Raw genomic sequence first — 13,565 nt, 5'->3', positions numbered from 1 at the left:
CCCCCCCCCCCCCCCCCCCCCCCGGGCTGGGGGAGAGGCGGGCAGGCCTGCCAGAAAAAAGGATCAGGCCCCTCGCTGCTTCCACCTTCAGCAGGCATCTGTGACCACCAGGACACCTGAGATGCCCTGGGGCAGCGTGGGGAGGTGGCAGGAGGGTGGCTGGGTGTGCTGGTGGCCAGAGGAGGTGCCACCAGGACACCCAGGGATGGAGCATGGGGTGCTGGAAGCCCAGAGCGGCTCTGGGAAGAGTTCGAGCAGGCGCCTCTGACCTGGGGCAGCACCCGGCCCTGGGGGCACCACTGCTGCAGAAAGAAGGACTGGAGCTTCCCGCAGCTCAGGGGCTGCTTGGCCCACCGGCAGCTTGCCCTCCCTGGCCACAGGAGAGGTAAGCAGGCTCTGCCAGGGGGGAGGGGGGAGGATCAAGCCCCTTGCCACTTCTGTCTTCAGGAGGTGCCTGCAGCCACCAGGACAATGACATGTATATAGTGTCAGAAAAATAAAACCCACTGTTTAAATTAAAAACTCACCATTCCAATTTAGGGGACATAGAATGAAACCCTGAAAAGCTAAACCCCCACCACATGTACGAGTGCCCTTGGAGCCTGCACAGAATGGATGATGCTAACCACTGTGAAAGGTTCCCTCAGATCAGGAAATGGTCTTAAGTTCTCTCTCTGCCTCGTTACAATCCCTCACCTAATGTAGAGCATCCATCATACTGCTCTACTGTGTAAGGGGAGAACCAACAAACCCAGAGTGAAATCAGCTCTCATCAGCTAAGCTGTGTACCCTAAACCCCAGCCCCCCATTGCAAATAATAAGGATAATTGCAATTTTAATTTAGTTTTACTTTGGGCAAGAAAAAATGTCTTTTCCATCAACATGGAAACTCCCCTGGAAAACGTCACATTTTGGTCTCATTTTCATTGGAAAGCTGAAAACTCAAAACCATGAATGAAAACTTCTGGGGAAATTTTCAACAGAAGCTAATCTTTTCCATTATCATCAAAATCTTTCATGGGAATAAAAAAAAAAGATAATTTCCCAAATTACTTTAGAAACGTTTCTCTTGTTCTGCTGCCAAAGCAGGGAAGCATGCTCGTGAAATATGTATGAGCAAGGCACATTCTGGAGTAACTACTGTTGTATTGCAAAATAAATATCTTCAATGGGAGATGCTGCTTCGGAAATGGCACCGAGAGAATTCTCCCCCGTCCCCGGGGTGTTTTTTTGCAGCCACCTGCACAGCCTGTGATCTCACTCTGCCCACTTTCTCAGAAACTTGTCCCTGGCAGCACAATGTCCTGGCCTTCCTTATATCTGAAGAAGTGCTGCTTCTGACCCATTGGGGAAAGCTCAGTATTTCATAGAGGGCTTTCTTGCTCCTGTGGGTTGATCTGTATTGAGCAGCAGCTGCTCAATAGCCAGTTAAATGCTTTAAAAATTCTGAAGTTGAAGAGGAGAATTCTTGTAAGAAATTCATGGTGTCCTTTTAAGTTTTGGGCCTCCTCCAAGCTTCCTCTTTTTTGATAAAGGCATATCAGTTAAAGCCAAATCCCTAAAAATAGAGCACAAAAACTCAGGGGAGGTCAGCTCCCATCTCACCTTGGAAAAGAAGTGGCCAGATTTTTAGATCTGCTCCATTCATACCCATTCCTGTTATTGTGGTCTGCTTTCAGTAGATGTTGAACACTACTGCAAATCTGGCTTCCAGGTGCTCACATTACATATGCTCTGAGAAATAAATTAGCTGTTATTGAGACAACCCCTCAGGGAGTAAAGTCTCCTGCTTTTCACTTTCCCTTCTTTAAATAACAAACAAGAGGCAGCACATCAATTTTCGGTCCAAACTGTACTTAATGAAATTGCAAGTTAATGGGAATCACTAGGCTTTTGGGCATCTTGCTATGTATTTAGGACCTGCCTAATACGGGGCGTGGAGGCAAGCCAGTTTGTTGTAAATTTTGAATGATATTTTGCTGTCATGGAGAAGAGTCCTGCTGTGCACTGCAAGAGGGACTTCTGCACTGAGAATCCACCTTCTATCTTACTTGAGACTTTGGTACATCAACATACAGTCACTGGCACAGGAGTTGGATCTGTCAGTTTGTATCAGCTACGATTTGGAGAAAGACTCAGGTTTCATTTAGAACCAGATGCCATCCATTCACACTGCCAGAACAGGGGGAAAAACTCTAACTCAGACCTTGGACCTGATTTTTTGTTCATGTTAAGATCCCCTGACACTGGTAGATGCAAAGGGGCTTCAGACTGAGTGTAAATGTGATTAATTCCTACTTGAAGGCCCCTTTACAAAGCCACAGAAGCACAAAGCGACTTGAATATAAATCGGGCTTTTGGTGCATTCTGCAGCAAGTTGGTTATCTATAACCCATTCCTCTTCTATAATGGGCAGATGCTGCTGAAGTACGACAAACATGGATTCATTGCATTAATCTGGCTTCCCTCTTCATTTTGTTTGTTGTCTTGTGCAGGGAATGCAAGAAGCACTCAGTAGTGTGGGTCCAGGCTGAAGAGGTCCCAGTGAACGTGTCTTAGAATATTCCTAACATAATTTCATAGTGGTCCGTTTTGCTGGGCTACCCAAGTGAACAAACCACTAGACAAGGATAATCATGACAAATCAGATATAATTAATATTTAGGGATGCACCTATAAATAGGTAAAGGCTTCCTCTGTTTAATTGGCGTTCTAAACATGTTATAGACATGAGTGTTATATGTTAGTGCTTCAGGTGTTTGAATGGTTTTCACAAAATACTTTGAAATACAAAATGGGGTTTAAACCCAAATGCTTAATCTTTAGGTTGTTATTTTGGGGGTTTCATATTTATTTGGGGTTATATATTTTTGGTTTCCCCCACACACAAAAAATAGACCCAACTTTTTCATTTGGGAAGGTTTGTTTTCTCTCCTTTTCTTCTCCTTGCCCATCTTCTCCAGTGGAAGAAGAGGAAAGGAGATGACTGAGGGGAAACTAAAAGTGAAAAATTCCACAGAACTTTTCAAACCAAATAGAGAAATGCATGGTTTTATTTTTACCAGCTCTAGTTATAAATTGTTGTAACCATATCTATAGAAGATGCTGGAGACATTTATAAATCATAATTCACACTGCAACCTGTCGAACATTGTCAGATGAAGTCATTTCAGTTGGATTCAACCAACTCATTACTTCCTTAAAAATGTGTCACTTGCATCAAATTTTCTTTGGAAAACCAGCCTGCCTGCTGGTGTTTGCTGCTGATCATGCCCATCAGTCAGGCAGCCAAGTGTTCAGTTCAGCAAGCTACTGAACTTTGTGGGATCCCCAGTTTCCCAAGTAACTGAATTTTTTAATGTTTTTGAAGTGGTTAAAGGGAAGTAGTCCTGGAAATCCCAAGGTTTGCGTATCTCCAAAGATAGTGCAGCTGAGAAGACTGCACGGCATAACTGACAGTGGAGAGAGCACTGCACAAAACATAGGCAACCTCGGAAAACCTGTAGCAGATTTCTTTGTTTTCCTGTGTTTCAGTTGATCCATTTATACTACAGGAGTAATAATATTTTCCAGTCTTAAAGGAGTTTTGAGGCTCAATTAACTAAGAGGACCAGCATGCATATAATATTATTGCTGTTATGCAAATGCAGGGGCTGCACGTATGGGGTGCACCCCGTCAGGCCGTGCTCCCTGTGTAGCCAGAGGGCAGGGGGGGCAGGCAGGAGCACCCTGCTAGGAGTGCCAGCTGGGGAGCAGAATTGGCCCCTGGGGGACACCCCCCAGGTTGCTGACTCAAGAGGCACCAGACACCCATGTGCAAATGAAAAAAAATGGAACATTAAATGAAGAGTTTTGCCAAAGGTTTTTACATAGGAAGAGCACAGCACACCCAGGAAAAGAGCATAAATGTTCTGGCAGATCACAGATTAAATCACACTAAAAAGTTAACATGCCATGAATGAGAGTGCTGACGTCTTAACCAGTGATGCAATCCTAACCTTCAAATCACACAGAGCCAAACTCATCCTATTTTCTCTCTTTTCCAGATGAGAAACCTTTTGTGGTGGAAGATACATATTTGCTCTGCCCGGCACCTGTGTTACAAGAAGTTGGAATGTAAGTTCTTGTGGATCAGGGGTTCTCAACCTTTTCAGATTCAAGGCACCCCTCATTAGACTGAAGGCATCTCTTGAAAAATGCCAGCTCTTTGCTTTTATTCATTTCTTGACTGTGGAAAAATAAGAAAGCAATTCTTCTGTTTCAGAGAATTCAGACAGATCACAATAGGTCAGAATCTTTTTGATCCTACTGGAATCTCTGGTTTTATTGTGCAATTCATGCGTAGGTGTTTGCACACCTAACAGTGCTAATATGGCCCTGCACTCCAGGGTATCACAGCCCTGTGTTATAGATGCTCACCAGTGATAAATACTGATTTGTCTGGTTCCTATTAGCATCCATTTCTATGTTCTTTGTTCATCTTGGCCACAGTTTCTAGTCCACACATTGCACCAACCCCTCCCCCTGCCCCCGAACCACAGTATGTTAGTCTGTCCAGAATGCTTTTCACCATCACTGGTCAGCACAGATCAATATTTGGTCATGGCACACATTCTGGTGCAAGAACTGGCTACATCTTGTTTTAGTGACAAAGCGTATGTAGATTTAGAAGCTCTCTTTGAAATTGTCTCAACCATCTAAAGGTAGGAATGCGGGATGTGAGCAAGACAAACTCTTATGACTTTTCATGGAATTAAAAAAAAAAGGATTTATTTAAATCTGCTGGTTTTGTGGAGCTGGGAGTTGGTTGGAGAGGAAGAAACACCTGGTTTAAGAGCAACCTTTAAAAAAAAATACCAACCAGGTGTTGCACCTGCTCATCTTTTTTGTATACTGTTAATTGAAAAATTAAGGGCTCATTGATAAGGAGCATTGCAGAAATCCAGAATGATCTGCAGACTTTTCTTGCCCTGTATATCTAGCCTGTTGATCCACTTTAAGAGCTCATAAACATGTAATAAAACCCATATGTGTCTTTTTGTATCCCACTGTGCATTCCCCACTGCTTCCCCTATAGAAGCATCACCATAGTGACTGGGGACAGGCAGGTGCATTTCTAGTTTTCCCCTTTAGAGGTTTTGTGCTGCAGCCCATCACCATAGTATCTGTCCTCTGTTTGCTTACATTGGAATGGCCAACAGGAAGGTCCCAGATGGAGTCTATAGAGTTTTCTGCCTTCTTTTTCCTTTTAGGTTACGGGATTTCTGCTTTGGGTAGAGGTGTGCTGCATGCAAAATATAAGAAAAATCTTTTCCCTAGGCCCCTGCGCAGCTTCAGGAGTCTAGGTTCAAGGAGGAATCACTGTGTCTGATCCAAGGTGGCAAATTTGTTTTTCTGTGTTGTTGGGTTTTTTTTGCAGGGAGGCAGCTCTGCAGGTGAGCATGAATGATGGCCTCAGTTTCATCTCAAGCTCTGTCATCATCTCCAGCACACACTGTGTAAGTCATTTTGACTTGCTTTGATTTTGATGTTTTAACTTATCTGGCAAACAGAATTGAACCATGTTTCTGTGTGGCACAAGTGAAAGTTTTATACAACATGTAGCTGCCAAAACTGCTCAGGTCTGGTCCACAAATGCTTCTGTACTAGATTAGGGGAAAAAACTGCCTCTTGTATCATTTCATCTTAAACCTGCTCAACAATTGCCAAGATTGTTTGGAGATACCATTAATATGAGTGTTTTCAGAGCTGACATGAAGGCTCATTGATCTGGAGCTTACAAAGGCCTTTTTATTTCAGTCTGAGTTTCCATTTCCTTCCAAGTGCCCTTTGCTGTCCTGGTGAAAGAGTGTGCGCGCACGCATGCATATACATGTTCCTGCACACAGTCCCACCAACTTTTCCACTTTGTCATATGAGGCAATGCCCAAATACAATCAACATGGACTGTACAACTCCACTTTCAGATTTACATTTGCAGTATACAGTCGGGGCCAATGCTTATCCTGTGTAAATTGTCACTGTGTCGGTTTACACCAGCTAAATTCCTGCTGCCAGGCTACAAACTGTGAGAACTGAACTTTGCCTGTGTTGTTCCATTCCTTTTTGAGGGGACAAAGAAATGTTTTCTCTTAAGATAAAAGCATTGAGCTTTTGCCTTAGTGTCACTCCTGCATGAAGCTTCATGCAGAGGAGCTGTGAACATTTAAAGCCCTAGATTTATTGGGTTAAATACACTAGCTGAAAATAATACGTGAGAAAAAATCTAATTTAAATTGTTGGTTTTCGTCATAGTCTGTTGGGAAACTACAAGATAAGGTGATCAGAATCAGCTAGAAATCAGCAGATTTGGAATATGTTGAAGTTAAGAGGAAAATGTATTCAGTCTGTTTATTAATTCTGTAAGTGACAAACATGACACTGCATATCATATTTTTCAATGTTGCATCACTTTGAAGAAGGCTGCCTCAGTCCTGCAAATGCTGCTATGTGGCAATAACCCCTGGCCTTCATGTAGTTTCATTCACTTCAAAGACTGCAAGACATTTTCAAAGCTGCAGCAGGAGGTGACAGAAGCACGCAGTGGGATGTCCTGCATGAGATTTCCTTCTCTTATTTTGCAAAGAAGCTGTAGGGCATTTATAAAGGCTGAAGTAAATATTTCCTCCATAGCAATTCACTATAGCTCTTTGTAGATGGCACGAAAGAAGGAAGGGCCTTAGATTTGGAACAATGTCCTAACTGTACCCAAAACTCCTCTCATCTTTATATCTTCTGCCCCCCCCCCACACACACTTCTAATGACAGCTCAGTGTTTGGCACACAGGTGCCCAATTCTCAGCTGCTTAACAGAAGCTTCAGTTTGTTGAGAGACCTAAAAAATCGAGGTTTCATTTAGAAATTGGTGCTCACAGCAGCCGTTTCATATGTCTTGGGGCATTCAGGTTAAAGCTAGCATGGGTATATGTGCATATGCTGCAGTTACACCTTCACTTGCAGTGGTATAGCCAAACACATGGGAGAAAAGGGGAACAGAGACAAGCATGTGGGTCACTTGCAGGTTCTTTGTTGTAGTATAGATAATCTGTTACAGGCTTTCAACCCCCCCCCCGGTTACATCAATAGAGGGGTTAGACCGGAGGATTTGGGTTCTGGAATATCTGTCTACAAATCAAAGAAAGAACGAACTCCCCAGCACATGGGAAAACTGGGGAGAGGCCATTCCAATGTACCCGGCTGACCTGCCTTGGTAATAAAATGTTACCAAGCGGTTGCTGAATGTATTGCATCCTTAAAAGATGGAGATTGTACTTCTAGTTGTCATCTTTAGCACTTTTCTGGTCTTGTGGCTCTGATTACTGAAACACAGAACCAGCTCCTTAGCCAATGTCAATTAGTGCAGCTCCTTTGACTGCATGTGGGTAGAGGCAGAATTTGATGTATTGTGTAACTGAAGCCATTCCTTGCATTTTTTTCCACTGAAAGTGTGAAATCTGCTACAACGTTTCATAGATGGAAAATGAGGAAAGCATTCAGGAGATGAGGGGTAAGAGGCATATGTGCTGACGGGCTTGGTCTGCTTCCTAGTCGGTTTTGGAAAGATTCAAGTAAGTCCTGTGCTGCAGCAGTACGGGACATTGCTTGTCTTACCTCTGTCGGTCACAGCTAGCTTTTTTTTTTTTTTTTTTTTTTAATTATGACAACAGAGAAGTGTATATAATAGAGCTGAAACAGCCTTTGAGCTTTTAGCTGTGTGCTTTCACAACTGGTCATCCCAGGCCAAATCTGGACAAGTACTTGTTTGCACTTACAACGGAAATTTGTCATTGGGACTGACTCAATTGATTTTGCTTTGATCATTAAGGGCTGATTTATATCACTCACAGATCTATATCAGCCTAACTCCTCTGGTGTGAGTGGAAGTCAGTGGACCTCCTACATTGGCAGCCCTGTGCAAGCTTTTTTTACTCCTCATGTTCAGCTTTTTTCCCTGCATTTTCTAACCCTTGAAACGTTGTGGCAGACTTCATACTTCAGTGGGAGAAAATGCAAGGAATGGATTAAATTAGAACATGTAAAGTTGCTCTGTGTTGAGCTTGGTTTACTTTGTTGTCACAGTATAAATGTTGCAGTAACTTCTGTCATCCACAGTTTCCTAGGCACTCATGAAACTGCACAAACTTACTGAGTGCTCTAAGTAACAGCAGTAGTTGGGATTTAGGAGCCTAAATCCTAAAGTGGCCAAAGTCCCAAATGCTTCCCTTATACTCCACTGGAAATCTGTCTTTCAGAAAAAAAGGTAAGCATAGTTCATGTAACAAAAGAAAGAAAAAATAAAACATGAAGATCTTTTAAGACCCTTTTGTAGTTGAGGGTCTTACAGAATTTCCATTGTAAACTTTGTTTTGGAAAGATTAATGACCTAGAAACAAGAATGTGATCTGGACTTAATCTTGGCTCACAGAGCCTACATTAAAAAAAAATTGTTTAAATTGGTCCATCTATTTCCAAGCCTGAAACATGAAATAGTCCATAGGAGGCCTGTGATTTTTGGGATTTTATTTTATTTTTCTTTCTTACAAGTCAATCACAGACTGGATTTTCAAAAGAGTTTTTTATAGGCAGGGAAGTTAGATACATACATGAGGCCACTTTAAATGTCTTGTGTTAGATATCAGTCCAGGATCGGATCAGAGGCGCACACATCCATTAACAAATAAACTGAGCTCCAAATGGAGGATTTTTGTCATGGCTAGGATGTGGGAATTGCAGGAGCCCAGCTGGACTTTGAGATTTCCTGCAGGGATAGCCCTTCGTGCAAGTTTCAGCTGTCATTTGAGCATATACTTCTGAAATCATTCAGAGGCATTAAAAATAGAAATCCACCCGGCCACTGCTACAGAGGAGACTTAACTTTAACACAGAAAAGTGAGGAAAAGTCGGGCACCGCATTCCCTACTGGTGTCAAGAAGTGACAAGGGTGTAGGTTGTATCCGTGTTGATCTAAGGACGCAGGCAGACAAGGTTCTTTGGGTGAATCCAATATCTTGGTCCTTTGGGTAAATCTGCTATCTTTTATTAGACCAACTCAAATAGTTGGAAAAAGAAGTGACAGTGCATTTCACATGGAATTTCACACCTTTCATTTCTGGACTTGAAGCAAAAAGTGCAACAAAGAAGTGCATGGCTACAGAGTGGATGGAAAACTGTGGCATCTCATGGGTTTGATGGGAGATTTGTGGCAGATGAATGCAGACCTGCCTCCATTTTAGCTGATCCATCACTCCCACTCTGAGCAAACCATGATGTCCCAGTAATCATGTGCTCAAGGTGCAGAGTCGAGTTTTAAACTTCCTCAGAGTTTACATGCATGGGTGTTGAGAACTGATGCAGTGTTCTAGTTTAACCCCCAAAGAAGTGATGGGCTAGGTATGAAATCCGGATCCAGGCTTTCTCAAGGTTCAGGGCTTCTGGGATACTCTGTAGTTCTAGTTTCAGAAGCATGATTTGCAATGACAAGATAAAACTGGGGTTGCTCAAGGAGAGCTTTGTCTGTGTTAAGTCAAATAGTCTGCCCCCTCATCCTTACTGTCTCATGAATTTTTGTCTTTGTTGTGACTTAGTATCATTTTGGATAGTCAAAATCTCAAGGACTGAAGTTTATAACAGGAAACTTGGCTGGGCCATCTTGCACACTCACAAGACCATTTAAACGTCAAAGCAGTACTCCAGCTGTCAGAAGAAGAAAAGCAGTATCCTGGAGAGCGGCCAGGAATGTCATACCCTCAATTTGCCAGGTTATAAAGTGTGCCTGGCCCAATTAATTAGCCAACGTTGTACACAGATGCTGAGAGCACTCCAGCAGATCTCAGGAGGGCAGGGCAGAAGAATGGGAGGTGATGGCAAAATCTGACCCAGTGAAACGAGACGTATCTATCCGACGAGTCTGGCATCCCACTCCTATTTCCCCCAGCTGGTAGAGTCCTTGAAGCATAGACAAAAAAAACAGCCTCTCCCAATCCCTTCTGGGTGGAGAGGAGCTTTAACTGCTGGTGAGTTCAGCCCATCTTGTAATTTCTGCTCCTCTGTGAAAGCTGATACAGAGGCTGGGGAGGTGGGTGGCATTTTTCCTAAAATAAGCTGTAGGTGAAACCTTTCAGTGCATGTTCTCTAAGATGCAGCACTCGCTCTGGCTGTACTTCACTCTGGCACCCACTTTCTCATTTTGCAAGTGCACTAGAGCTGTCTGAGTGCTCCTTCTTGTCCCAGTAGCAAGCTGTTGTGTATTCTTTCAGGTCAGGTTCCCTTTTTTTCTCGAAAGGCATTGCAAGCTACAAATCAAACTACAGCTGGCCATCTCTTGGTAATACAGATAATAGGCATTAGGAAGCTGGGCTTATTTCAGCAATGGCGCCACATGATGCAAGGAGGGTAGAGACAGAGGGATCAATTCTGCCCTGCTGACTCTCTTGCAGTCCCATTAATGTTGAGTTGGGACCCTGTAAGTTAGGGTGCATCACCACTGGCAAAGAGCCCATCAGAAAGAGGGAATGGCTGGAATGAGAGGTCCTGGAAAGCCTGTGCTGTTTATGTACTGAGCCGTGAGATAAGATGCCAGCACCTCCAGTGTGACAAGGCTCAGCTGGCTACAAGTATTTGATGAATTCATCTCTTTGGCTTGTTTGTCTTGGAAGATTTTTTTTAAGCTGCTTTTTCAATACTTCTGCTCTTTTAAAGAAATGTTTTTCTTTCATTTGAAATTTTTCTGGCCCCTGAGTAGAGAGCTGGGAAATGAATCCTTTCCATCAATATGGACGATGCTGAAGGATGTATTGTGATAATATGACTTACGCCAGAGGGAACAAAACAGCATGGGCACAGAGGGCCAATGCAATTCTTTGCTTGGGTGAATTCAGAGCTAGTGAAAGGAGCCAAGAAAGTATAGCACTGGAGGCATTAATCCCTTGCATTGATGAAGAGCTAGTTCAGGGATGGTAAGGAAGAGTGGCCCTGTCCTTATGGCACTGCATGGGTACTGAGGTGAGGAGACTGGGGTCATTTCTTGGCTCTGCCACAGCTTCCATGTGTGGTTTTGAACCAGTCACTTCATCTTTGTTTCTCAGTTTCCCTTGCAAAATAAGCAAAAGACTCCACTCTTTCTCCAATCCTGTCTTGTCCATTTTGGTTGTAAGCTTTTGGGGCAAGGACTGTCTCCTCCTATGTCTACACAATGACTCATATGACAGGGCCTTCCTTTGCTGGGGCCTTAAAATGCTCTTGCAAAACAAATAAGAGTACCTTCTGCACTGCCCACTAGCCCACTGGCTCTCCAACCAGAGATTGTGAGATGGAAGCCCTAGCCCTTTTCTGCATTAGTACTTTATTGTTACATATTTCTGTTGCAGTAGCATCTGGGAGCCCAGCTCTAGGATCAGAGCCACATCGTGCTACACACTCAAACAACAAAACAGAGGCCCTGTTCCAGGGAGCTTGTGATTTAGGTATGTAGGGCAGAGACCCTTCTTCTCGCCTACTGGAATGTCCTTGATCCCAGCTGCCTGATCTTTTTCCAGTGTCCTAAGAGGGTGCACATCTTTACAGGCTGGGGGTTGGTGTTGGCTTTACAGGCAAAGATGCCTGGTTCTCTGCTCCTGAGGCCTTTGTGCCACGTGCTAACAGAAGTATCTGATGGCTGTGTGGAGCCCCAAGTGTGTACAGTCTAGATTGAGAAAACAATAGGACACACTTGCAAGCCACCATGGCTTTATATATTTTCATAGGCCATGAAAGGCTGTGATTTCCCATTCTTGTTGCCATGACCAGGTTCCTCACTCCTGCATTTAACATTTGGTTGATGTGGGATGTTTTTCACATGACCTCTTCTTTAAAATGGAAAAGAGGCTTCCTGTAGCTTTGAGTCCTAGTAGTCTGGTACTTAACTTCTAATATCTATGTTAATGATATTATGAAACTCCATTTTCCCCATTTTCCAGCTTTATCTGACAGAGTGGGGTGTATTTATCGAGTGACAGCTGATCATTCACAGTGGGATGTTCAAAAGTGGCTTTATTCTGTTCCCACTGCAGCCACTGGGATTGTTAACTTGAGTGGCAGCACAGTTAGGCTTTTATTAAGATGACCCTGCAACCCTAGTAGTGTAAGAAGCAAGTGCCCCAAATTCTGTGTGAGCTGAGTTTTGTCAGCACCTTTCAGGTCTAAATCCTTAATGGATCATTGCAACCTCCTTTGCAATTGACCTCGGCATGGTGCCACTCTCACATTCCAAGTTGCATTACGCCACCCCACCTAACCCAAGAGGTACATAATCCCACCAGAGGAAATGCCTTGCTGGACTTGGTCCTTGCCACAGGTGATGACCTGGTGAGGGATCTGTGGGTGCTCGACTACCTAGGCATTAGCAGCCATCATCTGCTCGAATTTGCTATCCGGCACAGAGTGGTGAAAGCAAGCAGTAAAGCAAAAGTCCTTGACTTCAGGAGGCTGACTTCAATAAGCTAAGGAAATTAGTAAGAGAGACACTGGGGACTCAGAGCTTCAATGAGATGGGAGTCGAGGACAGGTGGTTGTTCCCTAAGGAGACGATCCTCTGGGCTCAGAGGGAGTCAGTCCCAACATTAACCAAAGGGGGCAAGAGTGCTAAAAAGCCCCCTTGGCTCAGTAAAGGCATCCAGGAGGGCCTGAGGGCAAAAAAGGTGGCATACAGTCAGTGGAAGCAAGGGGCAATTGCCAGGGAGGATTACACCTCCATTCCTCGTGATTGCAGGGAGGCGGTTAGGAAGGCCAAGGCAGAGGTGGAACTAGGGCGGGCAGCCAGAATTAAGGATAACAAAAAGTCCTTTTTCAAATACATAGGGAGTAAGAAAAAGGCACCAGGTAACATGGGGCCTCTACAGAACAGGCTTGGTAGTCTGGTGTTGGCAGCAAAGGAAAAAGCCAATCTCTTCAACAAGTTCTTTGCCTCCATATTTCTGAGCAGGGACCGAGACAACTCCCCCACTAGGATTACAGACAGGCTCAGGGGACATGGCACCATGCCTAGGGTCAGGGATGATTTAGTTAGGGAACTTTTGGAGAGGCTGGATGTGTTTAAATCAGCAGGTCCGGATGCTCTTCATCCGAGGGTACTGAGGGAATTGGCGGAGGTCATAGGAAGGCCCCTGGCACAGCTGTATGAGCACTTGTGGTGCTCTGGCCAGGTCCCAGAGGACTAGATAAGGGCCAATGTAGTCCTCATTTACAAGAAGGGGAGAAAGGAGCACCCAGGTAACTATAGGCCAGTCAGTCTCACCTCAGTCCTTGGGAAGACCTTTGAGGAAATTATTAAGGAGCACATCTGCAGGGAGGGGCCCAGCATGGGAAGTAATGCTCCGGGGCAACCCACATGGGTTCACTGCGGGCAGATCCTGCCTGACTAACCTTGTTTCTTTTTACAACCAAGTCACAAAGTCCTTGGCTGCGGGTGTTGAGGTAGATGTTGTGGCGGGTGCAGAGATCCCACCTCAGGAAAACAGCTGGGTATTCCTATCCCACTGCTACTTCCACCA

At 44.2% G+C, this 13,565-nt stretch overlaps 1 protein-coding gene across 1 annotated transcript in view; it reads left to right on the top strand.

Moving 5' to 3' along the window:
- ANTXR1 (anthrax toxin receptor 1) overlaps window positions 1–13,565 on the top strand; it is a 220,366-nt gene that overhangs the window by 90,876 nt on the left and 115,925 nt on the right. Inside the window, exons 11-12 of the mRNA XM_019514293.1 lie at window positions 4,047–4,116; window positions 5,420–5,498. Coding sequence (XP_019369838.1) covers window positions 4,047–4,116; window positions 5,420–5,498 — 149 coding nt within the window. The remainder of the gene's footprint in view (window positions 1–4,046; window positions 4,117–5,419; window positions 5,499–13,565) is intronic.

This window comes from Gavialis gangeticus, unplaced genomic scaffold (genome assembly GCF_001723915.1).
Source record: "Gavialis gangeticus isolate Ggan-Ray unplaced genomic scaffold, GavGan_comp1, whole genome shotgun sequence".
In the NCBI taxonomy this organism is placed as follows: domain Eukaryota; kingdom Metazoa; phylum Chordata; order Crocodylia; family Gavialidae; genus Gavialis; species Gavialis gangeticus.
This window is presented reverse-complemented; position numbering and strand designations above follow the sequence as displayed.